Raw genomic sequence first — 19165 nt, forward strand, 5'->3', positions numbered from 1 at the left:
GAAAATTTTAATGACTATAAAAAATTCAGTTCCATAGCACAAAAAGTTATTATTTCACCCAATTAATATTATATTTTCTGTTATAAATACTAATATATTTAAAAATATTAAAAAACTATTGAGATATATACTATGTGTATATATTTATCATATTTACAAAGTGTCATCATATTGTCCACCCCCTTAATCAAAAGTTCTGGTTCTGCCATTGAACGATTTCCTTCTTATACTTTGCACAAATACATGATCCTTGTTTTTCGTTTCTTTTTGGAGAGAGGTGCTCTTTGATAATTATATGTGGCTATGGGTTGTGTTTATACGTTTTTTTAGCAAAGGCTGTATTTATACATAACAAATATCGGGTCAGAGTATTAGCCCAAGTATTCGTCCTTTTGATGCGTAGCAGGCAGAGATGGAGATCATGTGGGTCACGGACTGTACCGAGCACTCTGGGCCTCTGGCCCATATAACTCGCCGACCTCAACCGCGTGCACACATTTGCTGGCCTGCTAGGTGCCTGGATTTCATTTCACCATCTATTTCCCTACTCTCTAATATACACGACTACACGAGGGTGCATGTGCAGCTCAATAATGCTAAGCTGGCGGCAAGGAACATTATGTACATGACCTGTTTAAAACAAAGAACCAAAAGTTGTTTTTATGTGCCTGACTACATTTACATATATGTGCTGTAAGCTAATTGAATACGGAGTACTTATCTAGTAACAGTGTGCGTAAAGATCGATTCTTTCCGCCAATTTGAGGTGTTATTATATTACTTGGCATTCTTCTTCTTGAGCCAGGACGTAAAGTTTTGGAGTGTCATATTGAATGTTACAGGAGGATGTTGTATAGGGTGTTTGGATACTAATAAAATAACCGTAAGACAAATTTATTAAACCTAATTAATTTATCATTAGCACGTGTGTTACTGTAGCACTTTATTATCAAATCATGGACTAATTAGGCTTAAAGATTTGTCTCGTAAAGTAGTCGTAATCTATATAATTAGTTATTTTTAGTCTATATTTAATACTTCATGCATGTGTCCAAAACATTCTAAGGATGAGTGTAAACTTTTGTGGAGGAACTAGACAAGGTGAGCATTAAATAAGCTGACATGACATGTAGTATAAATAAAGAGAAAGATGATAAAGTTTCCTGAGATAATATAGGTTTTATAGGGATGAAACTTGTTTATACTATTTTCAACATAGATTCTAGGAAACATGGATATGACACTCTTATTGGGAGTTGCCTTACACTTTAACAAGTTGCCCATATTAATGTATTTTCTAGAAAAATGAATAGTTCTATGGCCGCATACAACCAACCCCCATACGAATATAGGTCGATTTTTCTCAGAATTATGCAAAACCCTTAGTTATGATATCCTAGTACGGTATTGTAGGATTCTACATAATAATATTACTGTAAGTTTTAGTACAACTGTCTTGCAGAAATTTTATTCAGAACTTTATTTTGTTCAAATGATCTAGCATCCAAAACCTTAGGTGGTAAATGTCAGCACAAAATTTGGTTGAAATCTAGGATAGTAGGTGAAAGGTCCTTGTTTGGTTTTGGTAATTGAGTGACAACTTAGGTGGACTAATAGTGTTTATGTGAGATACACAGGAGATTAGTCCACAGGTGATTATATGTTGATGGAGGAGCTTATTGCATATGAGACATGACATAGAGTCATGTGACCAAGGTGGAGAAGATCAAGATGAGGCTTGGCTTGATGGACCGGTTGCAAGAGTGAAGGGCAAGTCAGAGGCTTTGAAGCGAGGGACCGCGTGTGACGGTGAAGCTTGAGCAAGACTTGGCGCCGATGGACCGAGGCAACGGTGAAGAGCAAGTGAGGTCAAGATCGATGAACCAATATGGTCACATGATGATATGAAGTGGATCATATCATTTGGTGATTGGTTGGTGCATATGTTGCATCAACATTGGAGGAGATGGAATGGAAAGCGCAAGGCAAAGGTATAACCTAGGGTATTTCCATTTCACCGGTCATAGGTGTGTAGAGAAGTTTATGACCGGATTTAGGATAGATGGCCGTACTATCAAGAGGGGCAAACTTGTTTGCATATCGGTCATCTAGTGCCACTTGAGCGATCTAACTTTGCATACGTATCACGATCGAGTGGCGTGGCAAGTTGAGAGGCTAACTTCTTTGGGAAAATGTTTGAGAAAATGCTAACACACATGCACATGGTGGTGTACACTTGGTGGTGTTGGCACATTTTCAAAGGAGGTGGAGTTCCTAGGGTTGAGAGGAGTGTGGGTGGAAAATTTGTTCGCAAATGGTTGTTCGCAAGCTCGGCGGGATTCGGCGCTTTTGAGAAAATTAAGTCTATATTTTCTATTGCGCCAGTGGAAAATTTGGAGAAGTCGCGGAAGTGTTTCTCGCTGAGAAACACTCACCGGACGCTGGAGTTGGTAGCACCGGACGCTGGTCCAGAGCGTCCGGTGTGGTGTCTGTGGCGCAGGTGTGCACCGGACGCACCGGAGTGAGTCCGGTGCTCAGCGTCCGGTGTGCGGACGTTTTCGCGACCCTCTCTGCGCATGAGTCCGGTAACCACCGGACGCTCAGGGTGTGTCCGGTGGCTTGCGTCCGATGACCGTGCGAGTTTGCGGAGCTCTCTGCGCACGGGTCCGGTGTGCACCGGACGCGTCCGGTGTGACGCAGAGGAGCGTCTGGTGGTGCTGTGCAGGCGCGCGTGGGCAGTAGCCGTTGGCGGCAACGGTCGAGTTCAAACGGCTAGTGACACGTGGCTGACGCCTGAGCACCAAACGCTGGGGTTGAGCGTCCGGTGGCTCTCTGTGAGCGTCCGGTGGCCACGTGTTTTGCCGAGTGAAGGGGCAACGGCTAGTTTAGCCATTGGGGCTATAAATAGAAGTGGTGGCCGGCCTTGGCCGGTGCTGAGCACCCTTAAGACTTAGTGTCCATGCTTGGGGAGTGCTAGGAAAGCCTCTAACTCACTTGTGCTTGCAAGAGTGCGAATCAATAGCGAGTGAGTGATTTAGTGCGTTGCATTGAGAGATTGCATCGAGTGGCACTAGGTGTTCGTGTTGCAAGCCGGTGGTGCTTGTTACTCTTGGAGGTTGCCACCTCCTAGACGGCTTGGTGGCTTGTGACTCCGTCGAAGCACGTAAGGAGATTGTGCGGTGCTCCGGAGAAGAGATTGTGAGGGGTACGGTGCTCACCCTGCGGGGATCGCGAAGAGCAACTCTAGTTGAGCGAGACGTGAAGAGCGACAAGTGGTCCGGCCGGGTCAAGTGCTAGAGCTTGTGGTAAGCACTCCACGTGGGAGAGTGTGACTTGCGGGTCACCACTAGCAAGAGGACCGGTGGCAACCTTGGAGCTTGTCTCAACGGGGACGTAGCTTGGTGGCAACCAAGTGAACCTCGGGAGAAAATCATCGTGTCAACATTGTTCTTCCTGTTGGTTTGCAAGTCCCTAACACAAGCTTGTTCTTACATTCACATACTTGTGCTTGTGTAGTTGCTCTTGTAATTAGTTAGCTTGTGTAGCTTGCTAGTTACCTTCTTGCTTGTGTAGCTAGAAGTAGTTCCCTTGCGTGACCAATTTGGTTTGTGTAACCTTGTTAGTCACATTGCTTAGTTTGGGTAGCTAAGTAACTTGCGCTCTCTAATTTGGCATTAGTTGCCTTGTTATTGAGCTTGCTAGTGAGCTTAAGAGCTTTGTGCTTTTGCTTACTAGTTTGTGTAGGAGCTCCTCCGGTTTGCAAAGTACTAGTGGCATAGGTTTGTGTGACCTTGCACCTAGAATTGGTTAGGTGAGCTCTCGCTAAGGTAGCACCTTGCTTGCTTGTTTAGGATCTTTTCAAGGTGCTAGAGAATTTAGATAGAGGGGTGTAGTCTTGGCTAAGACCGATAGTTTTAATTCCGCATTTGTTTCGGTTAGCCGGCGTAATAAATTTTAGAAAGTGTCACGTGCCTTCGTTAGCGACCACATCACAAACATAGTTGGTGTCATCTTGTAAGATCACAAGCCTCTTGGAGTACATCTTGGTGCTCATAAGTACAGAGTAGCAAGAGGTATGTAAACCTCACTAAGCACCAAGTCTAAACCTAGAGCAAGTGCTAACATGCGGTCTCTAACATGCCTAATCACTTCGCAAAGCACCAACATTAATTGAATAATCTTCCTTAATCACTTTTGCTGGCTAGAGCATTTGGAATAAAGCCCTTAAGGGGGTGTTTATAACTGCTCCACAAACTCTGCTCCACAAACTCCACTGTGGAGCAGCTCCAAAAAAACTGGAGTTTGTGGAGTACTCCCTCCGTCCCAAAATAAGTATTGTTTGCGCTTTCCGAAAAATAATTTCAACTAAATATATAGTAAAAAATATTAATATTTATAGTACATAATTAGTATCATTGGAAAGATCTTTAAGTCTAGTTTTTAACAAATTTATTTAGAGATATAAATATTGCACACATTTTCTACAAATTGAGTCAAAGTTGTGGCACGAAAACCCAAAACGACACTCTTTTTGGGGACGGAGGGAGTACCTCTTTAGGTGCTCTCACAACTCCACCATTTTTCCTCGAACTGAGTGCGTGGAGCTGAAACCGTTTGGCTAAAAAACGTGAAGTGGAGCTAAAAAACGTGGAGCAGAGCAGTCCCGAACACCCCCTTACTCGCTAGTAACTTCAGCACACTCTAATGCACTTGACGCTGACCATAGAAATCCTTTCATCTATGACGATTTGAGAATGACAATTGAGATTTCAGTCACTGAATTTCGTCATAACTTTGTCAGAGATATGTTTCAATGACGAATTTGACGTTTATTATGACCAAAGTGATTTGTTGATTTTTCTAGTAGTGATATATGGTCCCAATTAGTGCGGGAGCTAAGGAGGCTCCTCGAAGAGCAGAGGAGAGCGACGAGAGGCTAGCATGTAGGGCCATCCAGACCACCGCATTGAACTAGGAGCAGAGTTAAAAGGAGATGGAACCTGAGAGTGCATTAGGACGTTGGCGGCCTTGTTTTCATTCTCTGTCACATCGAATCTTTAGACACATGCATGAAGTATTAAATATAGACGAAAATAAAAACTAATTACACAGTTTGGTCGGAATTGATGGGACAAATCTTTTGAGCCTAGTTACTCTATGATTGGACAATATTTGTCAAATACAAACGAAAATGCTACAGTGTCGATTTCCCAAATTTTTTTGAAACTAAACATCTGATGAGTCGTAGAGAGAGAAGCCAAAGAAATATATTTTACTCGTGCTCTTTCAGTTGGCCCTTTGCTCATGTCACAAGTCCTCAGGCTATGAGAAATCGCGGGGCGATTTGTTGGTCACTGGCGAAGAGTCTCTCTCCTCATTCTGCCTTCCACGTGGGACGGAAGCTGGCAACTTCACCCCATGTCGTTGCTGACGCCCTTAGTGGGTTCGATTAGTTGTTTGAATAGATCTTTGAGTTAATTTCAAATAGATTTGAAAAGGTAGGGTATCACCATTTTTCTCAAACACATGCCAACCACTTAAACAAACACGCATTCATGTTTTCAAAAGGTTTTAATTTGAAAATTCATTTTGGCTAAACTTTGTGGTTTGATATTAATTTGAGAAAATTTAAAATGATTTGTTAACTTCATTTGGTGATTTTTAAAATGTTGAAAAACACAGGGGGTTGCACCATGTTTAGTACATATAAAGAGCGCTCCATTACTATATATGACTTGATAAGAAAAATGTTTCTTTAAATGTCAAAGAACAGAATGATTAAATAGCCATGTAAATATTGAATAGCATCAGACGGTAAAACAGAAGCTCTGAGAACAATAACACCTGTCATATAAACCGCTTTGGATATTTGGACATCTGGACTGCATGGACATTTGCTTTAAGAAGATATTTTTTTTACACATTTTTGAGCACACATAATTCCATGAATGATTCCTCGTTCTTATTCACCCCACTTGTAAACTTGGAACAACTTAACCCTTCCAAATAAATTGGGAACAATACCACTGGGAGTGATTGATCTACCATTAGATTACTGTAAGTTCAAGGAAGCGAGGACTTCAAGAAGGGAAGCAACAAATTGCATCTGAACTTCCTCATCAATTGCCAAGAAGAGAGGGAAATGAACGAAGAGGGACCTGATGCCATGTTCCTCTGCAAACTTAAGCGAGTGATAATAGACATAATTGCACACAAATCGACCAGCATCATCTGAAGGCATCACATCATATCCCATCTGTTGGAGAGACTTGTTTATGTCCTTCACTGGCAGTGTAGTCTGCTTGATCATGAAATGAAAACGTAGTTCAGCTGATGCACATGGTAAGATAACTAACAGGTAGCAGGAAACAGACAGTTGTGCAAACAATCATTGATGTAGAAGCTGGAGAACATTTCAGACCAATCACAGAATTTCCTTGGGGGACTTTTAAGGAGGAGGAACTTGTACGTACAGTGGTTAATGAGAGTGGTGCATTGAAGTGATAGCACTAAGTTTAACAAAGGAAAATCAATACTTTGTTTGTACTCTTGAAAATGAAAAGAATGCAATCAACTGACAGCAGATTTATTAAAACAGAGGATGTAGGACAGTAAGTTATTAACAGCATAAAGTGAAATACTAGTTTTCCAAATAAGATGTTAAGATACCCTTTTTCAGTTCGGTTTCTCTTTGTTTCAGTTGTATCTTGCTTTAGTTGCTTCCCCCATATTTGAGTCGACAGGTGGTTTTGTAATTATCGTTTTGTCTCTGTTTTCTCTTTCATTTGTCTAATGCAATCAGTGCAAAGTTATTGTTTGATTAAAATATGCCTTTGTTTCAAAAAAGTAATGGTTAAAATATACCTGTCTTGCGTGTAAAATGCTTCCATCAGATGGTATGATAGGCATCCTCTGGAATGTAAAAGAAAATGAATGATAGAATGTGACAAAATCATGAAGATATAATGAAATAAAGAATAAACATGCTTGTATATGAAAATAGCAAAGGTAGAAGATATCAACCTGTGGTTTCCATCCTAGCTCATCAGGGCAACGGAAAGTAGCTTCATTAACAGCTTGATTCTCAAGAGCAAACCTATGTGAACCACTGTTGGCGCCAAAATGGAGCTAAAAATGTTGCGTAAACATAAATTAATTTGTTTAAACTAAATTCGAGATAAAAAATAGAATTTGCAATTTGAAAACATCACAGCATTATATCTTTTATTTAAGCATGCCAGTTTTGAATGATGACTGGGCAAGGTCAAACTTGGCTGCTGCCTGCTGCATAAGTTCATTCGAGCATTCAAGCGCTAGACTAGAGTCGGTTCATGTTATGTATATGCTCCATATCACATTTCTTCTTTCTTAATATATCCTGCTGCAAAAGCAAGAATGTTTACACCCAGGGTTCAATAGGAGAATGAATGTAAATCAACCAAAATTATACAACTCTCAGTGGGAATCACGTAGTTCCTAAATATGAGCAACTACAGTGAGTTTTATTATGACAATTTCAGGAGAAAAAACACTAGCATATGTTCCATGCAAAAACAAGACTGAAGCGAGTCCCCTATTCAGAATAAGTATTACCCAGCTCTACCGCATAAACAAACTATGAAACATGCATAACTTTAATCATCACAAAGAAGTTCCTTTAAATCCTTCTGGAGCGGAATCAACACCAAGTCACCAACCTCTATGTAAATGGTTAAATTTAAACCATGAGAGGTGAGACTGATGAAATTCTATAATAATATGCATAGCGTTAACTTTGACTGAAGACAATGCTCACAGATGGCATGGATTTGAAGCTAAAATGTTAAGGTCATGATGAAATATGCTAGGTGGGGTGTGCGTTCACAAATTCACAGTCTGTTATCACCCTAAAGTGCTGTAATTTCTAAACCTTAGTAATCTTTCACATGAAGTGAATAAAACTGCTTCTCCAAACTATAGCTGAATTTCATACTTCCTCAGGTAATTAACTTTCTGTACTGATATACGTGAAAGTGAGAGAAACTACCAGAATTACTCGGTCCTGACTTGGCATTCCACATTCCCGGCCGGAGACAGTCGACTCCAGCAATTCATACAACGGACCAAGCGCACCCTGCCCGGCAGCCTCAAGGACGGTGCAGCTCCCAAGCACAAGACCCTTGGGCAACCCTTTCGTCTCCATGAATGACGGGAGGTTGCGTACGATTTTCTCTGTGGGGTTCTCAGCGACCCCATGGAACTTCTTGAATCCAGTGACATGGACGGTGGTGGTGATCGGAGAAGATGGCCCCTCGGAACCCATCCGTATGCAGTGTTGTGTGTGTCGAGTAGCAAGATGATGGACCTGTGCCTGAGAACCTGGAATCCTGGACAGACGTTGCTAATATCAGTAAAGGTAGTGCAGTGGGGAAAGCATGCATGTTTGTGAAGGCACGGCAGACTGTGGCAACTGCCCAGCCCAACACGAAAGCATTTTCTTTTTTCCAGACCAAAGGCCTATCCAACACGAATGCATTTATACAGGTATAAAAGACATTCAGCAATATTTATCGTTGCCCAGAAGGAATTCTATAATTGAACCACTTTGCATATATATGATCAAACAGTAGGGAGAAGGGAAAGATAATAATTGTAGGTTTGTCTAGATGTGTGATCGGAAGGACGCCAAGGAGCGGCGAGACCATCCTGAAACCGACTGACGCAGACGTCTCCCTCCCGGCCCACAGTATTACTGCACAAGCTAGTATGAAACTACAGAATCAAAAGAAGACGCAGAATTAAGTTGGGCATCAAGTAAGCAACTGCAAAGCTTGGTTGTTGCCTGAATCAGAGAATGGAAAGCTAGCTCATCGAGGCCAAATTCAAACAGGAGCCGGCTAGAGTCGTATGCTTGTCAGTATTGTGCTCTAGGGCCTCTAACGATACAGGTAAAGAAAGTGGCTAGTAGCACGCGCTGGCAGCGCATCAGCATCATCATCGTCATGACAACCATCACATATGGTGGCGTCGAGAAACCTCGCGAACGAGCATGATGCTGGGATTTCTTTGCTACTGTAGGATTAGCAAGCAGGCGACTATATTGGAAGAACACAGCGGGGAGGAGCCCAAGTCCAAATTAAATTGAGGCCTTGTTTAGTTCCAAAAAATTTTACAATTTTTTTTAGATTTTCCATCACGTCAAAATTTTCCGTTGCATCGAATTTTTAGAGGCATGCATTGAACATTAAATATAGACGAAAATAAAAACTAATTAGACAGTTCATTTGTAATTTGCAAGACAAATATTTTGATTCTAGTTTATGATTGGACAATGTTTATCAAATATAAATGAAAGTGGTAAGGTGTCTATTTTTTTTAAAAAAAAAGATTAAAACTAAACTAGGCCTATTGAACTGAAATCAAATTCCCCAAAAGTCAGACGAGACCACGAGGGGAAAAGAGCAGAGAGGAACGGCGTTGCTCACCTCGGGACCGGCGGCGGGGGCCTGGGCTGGGCTGCGGGCGCGCGGGGACGAATCGAAGCACCTCCTCCTCCTGTCCTGCAGCTGTTGGCTTCAGTGCACTGCAACAATTTGCCGGCCGTCTCGCGGGTTGGGGGGGGGGGGGGGGAGGGAGGGAGGGAGAGAAGCGGACGGACGGAAGAAGAGCGAGCGAGCGGCTTTCTGACTCGGTCACTGATTGATAATAAAATAAGCGCGCGTCCACGTCACGGCCGGGTGGGTCCGGCCCCACGTGTCAGCGGGGTGGGTGGGACTGGGGGTGCTGGCAGCCAGCTTCGGATATGGCTGACACGACACGACACGACACGAGGGAGAGGGAGAGGCGGCGACGGCGGTTTGTGGGGAAGGAGAGGAGGAGAAGCATAACAATACGGCAGGCAGGCAGGCGGCAGCTGGGGCTGAGCAGCCGGGCTGCCGCTGAGGCGATCGAGAGCTAGCGTGCCGGGACCGGGACGCCAACCCAAGTCCGCGGCGCCGCGCCCGCCCGCCCGCCTCCAGCTCCAGTCTGCTGCTTTCCAGTTCAGGTAGGCGCCGGCGCCGCTGGTTGGTTTTGCCGAAACCGCATGGCACTTGTGCGTGCGGTTTAAACTACCTCCTACGATTAAATGTGGTTTTCATGATGGTTTAGCCGTTTTTCTTATCCTATACTCCATCCATCCCAATTTATAATAAAAATCTTAAAGCGTTAAAGTATCTCAAGTTTAATCAATATTATAGAAAAAAAATTAGAAAAAAATTATAACATCAAATAGATATTAATATAAAAATATAATTAATAAAAAACCTAAGAGCATCTCGAATATCCTAAAACTCCTTCTAATCTTTATTTTTAAACAAGATTAGAAAAAACTCTTCTCCAACAACTCCGAATCCAACCTCCTAAAAATTTTAGCACTTGATAAAAACTACCCAATTGCGCGTAACTTTACGCGCACGGGTGTTGTGCGAATCTGCTCGTGGCTGTTTTCCCACCTCTGCAGGCGACGCTTGTAGGATTTCTCTATGGCCTTGACAGTCCGGACAGGGACAGAGGATTTCTCAACGACGATCTTGCGCCGTGCTGGGGCATGAGCAGGACGCGGCAGCGGTGACAACGTGCATCGCGCTCTCCCAGTAGGCGAGGTCGTACTGCCAGCACCGAAGCCGCGTGCCTTGGTGGGCGTGTTGACGGACACGAAGATGATGTCGGCATCGGCGCTGAAGGTGAGGTCGCGGCCACGGCAGGCCCTAACGATGGCGTCCAGGCCCGGCTCCAGGACTGAGAGACGGTTGCTTTTCCAGCCATTGATGCGCAGTCAATCAGGAGATGTCCACGATGGTCATCTTGATGGATGGGCAGTGGCGGACCCAGGATTTGACTGACTATGGTCAAAATCCTAGTGGCCAAAATCTAAAAGCTACAACCTGCAATATAGTCTATAGAACCATATATATACACACATATGTCACAGAAAAATAAAAATTCTCAAACAAAGTTTGCAAATCCAAACAAAAATTAAAGAAATATCTTCACTTCACTTTACGTTCACCGGTTCACAGCTAGGCTTCTGGTTTTGGACAAGGGGTCTCTGGCTTCCCTTCCCTGGGCCTTGGCCGAGGGACAACCGAACAGGAGAGCAGGGGGCTCCTAGCTCCGGCGAACAACGGTCCTGGTCTGGCCCCTGCCTCTGAGCTGTCGTGGACCCACGATCGCGTCTGGGCGAGGCCGCAAGGGCGAGGGCCGAGCAGGGGATGACGGGCAGCCGGGCAGGCCGACAGGGGACGATCGCGACCAACTCTGGCCCTGGCGCCTTGCCTACCTGCAATTGCGAGGGCAGGGGCGAGGCTGCGAGCAAGGGACGACACGCCGACGCTGATCATGAGGAGGGAGGCCGGAGGGGCGGAGCCCCCGGACTACGCAGGAGAGAGGGAAGAGCGGAGGCGGAGCGTGCGGCGGCATCTGACGTGGCTGCGTGGGGTGACTGAGCGACTTCTCTGTGCGGCTGTGCCCTAGTCTTCTTTTGAATGAGCTTCTTTTTTAACCAAAATTGAAGATTTGCTCCTGAAATTTTTGGACCACGAGTAAGGTCATGGCCCTACTGGCCCTAGCCCTAGGCCTAGGCCCACCCCTGTGGCTAGGCACTTGAGCGCGATCACGGCCATGGACGACCCGCCGACGTGTAGCCGGCGCTAATGCAGCAGATCTTCACCATGCCCGATCGACTCCAAAGCAACAAGATGATGACTCCAAAGCAACTGAGATCCGCTAGCTTTGCTTTCTTCTAAACTGTGATACTCGCTTCTTGTGGCCAGTAGAGAGAGCTTGAGTGCGAGCAGGCCGCGGCATGGAAGAAGACGACCATGACCATGTTGCCGAAAAAAAAAATCTTTGTATGGCTAATTTGATATTTTAGAACTCATTTGTTAGAAACTTTTGGAGATGACCTTGTTTTCTCTTCTCAATATCCTTTTAGAAGCTGCTAAACTACATATTTTTAGGAGGAAAAAATAGGATACTTTTGGAGATGCTCTAATGATACTTAGTTGGTATCATAAAAGTTATTATGTTATCATATAAATTTCGTCAAACTTGAAATGCTTTGTGTTCTTCGATGTTCACTTATACTTAGGAATGGAGGAAGTAGTTAGAAAGTTCTAGCAAATACCACACAAGTTTTGAACCACGGAGAATCCCTATCAGATTATCATTTTTTTATTGAGAAAAATCTTAAGACATATGTTTTAGAAATTTTCTAGATTTTATTGGATTTTTTCTCATCTTCTAAATATAATTTTTGGAAGCTTTTGAAGATGCTTTCACTAGTTCTAAATAATATGTTTTAGTTTATCGTATCCTAATATAAATTTAACATTTTAATATATTTTTATTTTTAGAAACATAGTGACATCTTCTGTCGTTTAAACATCTTATTTTACCAGATTTTTTTAATTTAAAAATAAACTTTGATCGGTACAGAGAAGTAATTTAAACGATTTTATGATTCAGCGGATAATTAGAAAATATAAACTCTTATGGGTATGAGAGCATCTCCAGCAGGCTACCTAAATACACTACCTATCCTATATTTAGGTAGTCTATGAGACTATCTATTTTTGTTGGCCCAACAAATTCCTCCTTCCACTACCTACATCTGTTGGGCCAACAGATATGACTACCTATTTTTTTCTCCCTCCCAGCGCCTCTCTCCTTTGCGCTTGCACGCACGCGCCCTGTGCGCCCACATGCGCCACCGTCCATCTCAATCACCGACTTCTTCCATCGGTCCGGTGAGCCCCACGACACCACAAGGGAGCCTCGACGCAGCCGTCGGCCCAGCTCCACCGCATCTGGAGGTCCACTGATACCCTGCTCCATCGCATCTGGAGCTCCATCGGTCTGGGCACGTTGACGGCGAGCAGCACCTCCACGGGGCCAGGGGATGCCAGTCCCTGCGCGGCTCTCCTCCTGCAGGCACAGGCGGTTCCCTGCGTGGCCTCTCTCTGCGCGGCCTCTCCTTGCACGACTCTTCCCGACGCGGTCTGATTCTATGGCCGAGGTAGTGGATGGCAACCAGGAGAGAAGGAGATAACATGTGGGTCCCACACGTCATTGACTGTTAAACTAAATTTAGAGGGTGTGGTTTAGGTAGTAATGCTGGAGACAACAACAAAATATAAGTAGTATTAAAATAGCTGGCTACCTAAATAGAGAAATAGGTAGTGTGTTTTAGGTAGTACTGCTGGAGATGCTCTGAGAGTTCAAAGGGTAAGATATACGAATTTGAAGTTTGATAAGAAAATCACGCTACAATGTAGTTCACGAAATCAAATGGACATTTTCCTTGAGAAGACGACCCAGCTGCTTGCGCCGCCCAGCTCCATGGCAGGCCCATATACAAAAGATCGCTTTATTACATACGCAGAGGCAGGCCGGCCCATATTATGGGCTTGCTTGACTTACGTTCCTTTGCAAGCTCAAAAATTTTGTCATCTTTTAATTTATTATTTGGCCGAGTGTATACTGCTTTTAAAAATCTATAAATATAACTTCATGTTGACATTACAACGTCCAAGTTATACGAATAGCCAATTTTTAGGATGCCAGACTCAGCATTTCAGCAATCTACGTGGATCTTGCCTCTGATTGAGTAATTTATCCTTCGACTATATATCTATATTTAATTTAACATTACAATATTTTGTTTCATTTCGCACTCCCTCATTTTCTTCTCCATTCAATCCTCCCTCTACACCAACGAATATAAGAGTTCTGACGAGTTTGATTAAGAGTAGTCGTATGTGATGAAATCCTCCCTCTGCACCAACGAGTATAAGAGTTCTGATGACGAGTTTGATTAAGAGTAGTCGTATGTGATGAAATAGACATAAGATTATCGCTTGGTTACTGTCTGTAATTTGAATTCATGACCCATGCCAATAAAAGTGAAAATAGCGTCTGCATAGCTAGGATATAGAGTTTAATCTCAAACCGTATTGAAAATAAATGACATGGGATATATGTTTTTTGCAATACACAGACATATTTACTAATTTATATAAAATATAAAATAATAATACACATGAGAACCAAAAATCTTAATTTATCATTTTGTTGGAAGCCATCGTTTAATTGATACAATGGTTAATTTATTAGATGGATTTAAATACAAAGGTTATCAACTACGAAGATGAAACAAACCCTGATTTTCTCAAAGGAAAATCCATAGTATAGAAGCAATTTGTGATAGTTCTAGACAACATTACACTATCACTTGCTTAAGTCCAGCCAATGCTGAAAGCCCAAGTTTGGTTTTGGTAATTAATGACACCAAGTTGCTAATGCCTTGTGTTTGAGTGATGTGAGTTAGGCATAGCAACACATGTGGTGAAGGTGCATGGTGGCATGGAAAGGTGGCCACATGACTACAAAAAGATGAAGCTTGATGTGGAGATCATGATGATAGACGAGGAGCAAAGTTATCAAGGCAAAGGTATAAACATAGAGTTTTACTTTTGCCGGTCTAAGATGAGTAGAGAAGTGATTGACCGGGTTTAGGATAGATAGCCGACTATCAAGAGGGAAAATCACGGTCATCTCTCGAATCAAGTGCTACTAGGTCCACTTCTTGAGCATATGCATTAGGATCTAGTAAATTGCTAACTTCTTTGGTGAAAAAGTTTGTGAAAAGCTAACACACTTGTACTTTGGTGGTGGACACTTGTTGGTGTTAGCACTTTTGCAAAGGAGGTGGAGTTCCTAGGGTTGAGAGGGGTGTGGGTTCCTCTCTCCCTCCCGCCGAGCTTGCGAGGCGGGATTCGGCGCTTTTGAGAAAAATAAGTGTATATTTTCTATTGCGCCGGTGGGAAATATGGAGAAGTCACGGGAGTGTTTTCTCTCTGAGAAACACTCACCGGACGCTGAGTGCGGAGGCACCGGACGCTGGCCTCAGCGTCCGGTGTGCTTGACCCTGCTGGGGTTAAGCACCGGACGCACTCTGAGAGCGTCCGGTGTGAGGGGTTTTTGCAACCCTCTCTGCGCACGAGTCCGGTGAGCACCGGACCGTCTGGTGAGGTCGCGAGTTTGACACCCTCTCTGCGCACGAGTCCGGTGAGCACCGGACCGTCCGGTGAGCACCGGACCGTCCGGTGTGGACTTGCAGAGCGTCCGGTGTGTTGCAGGTAGCCGTTAGGATCTGACACGCGAGTTTCAAAGAGGACACGTGGCCAACTCCAGTGCACCGGACGCAGGGAGTCGAGCGTCCGGTGCTCACTTAGTAGCGTCCGGTGCCCCCGTTTTCAGCCCAGTGATAGTGACCAACGGCTAGTTTCTTTGAAGGGCTTATAAATAGAAGGTGGCCGGCTTTGAGAGGTTCTCTCTTGCACTTTTGATTACTTGAGGCATACATTGAGCTAGAGAACACTCCCTCCACTCATCTCCTTGCTTGATTGCTAATCCTAGTGAGATTGAGTGAGATTCAAGTGCATTGCTTTGAGAGTTGCATTTAGTGGCACTTGATTCTTGAGTTTGCTGCGGATTTCTTGTTACTCTTGGGTGTTTCCCGACGCCCTAGACGGCTTGGAGCAGCGGTGGTGTGGAGCTCGTGATTGGAGATTGTTTCGAGCCTCACCAAGTGACTTGTGAGGGGTTCTTGAGCCTTCCCCGCGGGAGATCGCAATTGGCTACTCTAGTGGATTGCTCGTGGCTTGGAGGATCCCCATCTTGTGAGTGGATGTGCGGCACCCGCTGAGGGTTTGGCTTTGGATTGCCAATTAGCTCGTGATCCATCAAGTGGGTGTATCGCCACAACGAGGAGTAGCTTGCCGGAAAGCAAGTGAACCTCGGTAAAAAATCTTGTGTCATCTCTTACCGAGGTTTCTCTTGTGATTGTGAGTGTTTGATTGGATATATCTCTACTCTACAACGTTGGTATAACAATCACTCTCCTCTCTTTACTTACTTGCCTACCTTGTTAGTTTAGCTTGTGTAGCTTAGTTCTTGTTAGTTTAGAGTTGTTGTGTAGCATTCTCTAGTTGTTGTGGTTTAGTGTTTAGCCTTCTTGCTAGACTTGTATAGGTGGCTTGCATAGCTTAGTTGTGCTAGTGCTAGAATAGCTTCGCCACTTATTTTACTAACTCACTTGTTTAGTAAAATTTGTAGAATTTTAAATAGGCTATTCACCCCCCTCTAGCCATTTGGACCTTTCAAGTGGTATCAGAGCCGAGGCACCGCTTATTTGAGGCTTAACAACCTACGGTGAAGAAATGGCTCTTAGTTTGCATATCAACAACACAAAAGAAGGCACCTTACTTTGATGGCACCAATTATGCATATTGGAAGTCCAAGATGACCGCTCATCTCAAGTCAATCAATAGAGAGGTTTGGAAGGTGACCGAAACAAAGTTTGAGGTTGCAAATGAAAATGCACCAACACCGGTCGAAGAGAAGAAGCTACAATGCAATGATATTGCCATTAGTGCTCTTCATGAAGCTCTTGATGACAAGACCTTTGAGCAAATTAAGAATATTGAGATTGCTCATGATGCATGGGCAAAATTAGAAGAAACATTTGAGGGCACCAAGGGAACCAAGACCGCCAAAGGATATATCCTCCAAGAAAAGTTCTCAAGCTTCAAGATGCAAGAAGATGAAAGTGTGCCGGAGATGTTTTACCGGTTGCAAGTCATTGTGAATGAGCTCAAGGCACTTGGGGAAGAAGTGAAAGATAGTCAATTCTCTATGAAATTCTTGAGAAGCTTACCCAAGAGATTTGGCACATTGATCACCGTGCTAGTCAAGACAACACTTAGTGAATCAACTCCCCAACAAGTGTTCCAAGAAGTGATGACTGATGATGCTTATAGAGATGATGATGAGAAGGATGAGTTGGTCAAGAAAAGGAAAGGAAGGTGAAAAGAGGGATGATGAGAAGAAGAAGAGTGTGGCATTCAAGGCCTCCACATCCAAGAGCAAAGCCAAGGTAGACTCATCTAGTGAAGAAGAAGCAAGCTCTTGCGATAGTGATGATGATGAGGAGATGGCTCTTCTTGTCAAAAGATTTGGCAAGTTCATGAAGAAGAAAGGCTATCGAGCAAGAAGAAAGAAGAACTCTTCCAAGAAGAATGATTACTCCATGAGGTGCTTTAGATGCCATAGCAAGGATCATCTCATCGCCAAGTGTCCTTATGATAGTGAGGATGAAGATGCTATCAAGAAGGAAAGAAAGAAGCAAAAGAAGAAGCAAGAAAAGAAGGAAGGCTCAAACAAGAAGAAGGGTGATGCCCATGTTGCAACTTGGGATAGTGATGACTCCTCAAGTGATGATGAGAGCAATAAGAAGAAGGCGCATGCTAGCATTGCCATTCAAGAAAAGAGCTCCATCTTCGACACTCCATCATGCTTCATGGCCAAGGCCACTAAGGTATCATCTGATGATGAGAGTGACCATGCTAGTGATAGTGATAGTGATAGTGATGATGATGAACCAACTAAAGATGAACTAATCACTATGCTAGAAGATTGCACTCATCATTATAAAGAAACTAGAAAGGAGTGCAAGGCCTTGCTTAAGGATAAGAAAATCCTTGAGCAAGAACTTGATGAGCTTAGAGCATCTTATGAGAGTCTAAAGGAAGACCATAAGAAGCTTCAAAAGGCTCACACTAAGCTTGAAGAAGCTCATTCCTCTCTAGTTAACAAATGTGAAAATGAGCCAACTAAAATTGAAAAAGCTCAAACTTGCAACATAGGCATAACATGTGATATCTTAAGCAACCCTATTGTTGTTGCTTCTACTAACCCTTCATGTAGCTCATCTACATCATCCTCATCGAGTGGTGATGGTTTCACATGTGAGACCACACTTAAAGTTGAGAATGAAATTCTCAAGAAGGAGGTGAAAGAGCTCAATCACACCTTAGCCAAGGCTTATGGTGGTGAGGACCGCTTGCTTATGTGCTTGGGTAGCCAAAGAGCTTCTCTCTACAAAGAGGGATTGGGCTATAACCCCAAGAAAGGCAAAGCCGCTTTTGCTCCTCACAAGACTAGTTTTGTGAAGAACAATGGCCGATATTGCAAAGCTTGCAAGCAAGTTGGTCACCTAGAGCAACAATGCATGAACAAGAAACCCAAAGCTCATGTATCCTCAATTAAGCTAAATTCTTTCTATGTGCTTATCAAGGATACAAAAGGTGTTCATGCTAAGTTCATTGGTGCACCATGGATGGGCTCAAAGAAGAAAGCCATTTGGGTACCAAAGAGCTTAGTTGCTAACCTTGGAGGACCCAATCAAGTTTGGGTACCTAAAAAGAATTGATCTTGTCTTGTAGGTCAATTACAAAGCCGGAGGAAGGCATTGGGTGCTTGATAGTGGGTGCACTCAACATATGACCGGGGAGTCTTGTATGTTCAAATCAATTGATACTAGTCAAAATGGTGGCTTTGATTCTATCACCTTCGGCAACAACAAGAAAGGCAAGGTCAAGGGGCTTGGTAAAATTGCTATCTCAAATGACATGAGCATATCAAATGTGTTGCTAGTTGAAAGCCTTGATTTCAATCTCTTGTTAATTGCACAACTTTGTGACCTTGGTTTCAAGTGCATCTTTGGAAGTGATGATGTTGAGGTTGTTAGTGTTGATGGATCAAACTTGATATTCAAAGGATTTAGGCATGGTAGCTTATACTTGGTTGATTTCAATGATAGTAACACTCAATTGACATCTTGCCTAATTAGCAAATCAAGTTTGGGTTGGTTGTGGCATAGAAGGCTTGGTCATGTTGGAATGAAACAATTGAACAAACTATTGAGGCATGACTTAGTTAGAGGCTTGAAGGATGTCACCTTTGAGAAGGATAAACCATGTAGTGCTTGTCAAGCCGGAAAGCAAGTTGGAAATGCACATCCTAAGAAAAGTGAAATGAGCACATCAAAGGCATTTGAGCTATTGCACATGGATTTATTTGGGCCAACAACATATACTAGCATTGGCGGTGTCCTTGCCCTGGCGGGGTCCCTCCCAAGCGAGAGCTTTGGCGATTTCTTTGCTAGTTTGCCTAAAAACTAGCCAGTTCTTCATCACGCAAGTACGTTGGTTATTTTTTGGTGGTTTGCTTGTAATCTCTCCGTTCTCATCGCGTAAGTGTGAGATCCTCTCTGCATTCTTCGGTCCCGGCCTGGCGGCCCGGG

The 19165-nt window shown here is 43.5% G+C and overlaps 1 protein-coding gene across 1 annotated transcript; it reads right to left on the bottom strand.

Moving 5' to 3' along the window:
- LOC8080777 (pyrrolidone-carboxylate peptidase) lies at nt 5828-9617 on the bottom strand. The gene is made up of 5 exons (XM_002467761.2): nt 9465-9617; nt 8027-8366; nt 7024-7128; nt 6865-6912; nt 5828-6298 (listed from the first exon to the last, which is right to left on the bottom strand). Exons 2-5 carry the CDS (start codon nt 8300-8302, stop codon nt 6053-6055), a joined length of 675 nt encoding a protein of 224 aa, XP_002467806.1. The 5' UTR covers nt 8303-8366; nt 9465-9617; the 3' UTR covers nt 5828-6052.

This window comes from Sorghum bicolor, chromosome 1 (assembly GCF_000003195.3).
Source record: "Sorghum bicolor cultivar BTx623 chromosome 1, Sorghum_bicolor_NCBIv3, whole genome shotgun sequence".
NCBI lineage: Eukaryota > Viridiplantae > Streptophyta > Magnoliopsida > Poales > Poaceae > Sorghum > Sorghum bicolor.

Coding starts and splice junctions, on each gene's coding strand:
- LOC8080777 (XM_002467761.2), bottom strand. CDS start 8,302: ATGGGTTCCGAGGGGCCATCTTCTCCGATCACCACCACCGTCCATGTC. Junction 7,129..8,026: donor GTCAGGACCGAGTAATTCTG/GTAGTTTCTCTC, acceptor CAACATTTTTAG/CTCCATTTTGGCGCCAACAG. Junction 6,913..7,023: donor AGCTAGGATGGAAACCACAG/GTTGATATCTTC, acceptor TTTACATTCCAG/AGGATGCCTATCATACCATC.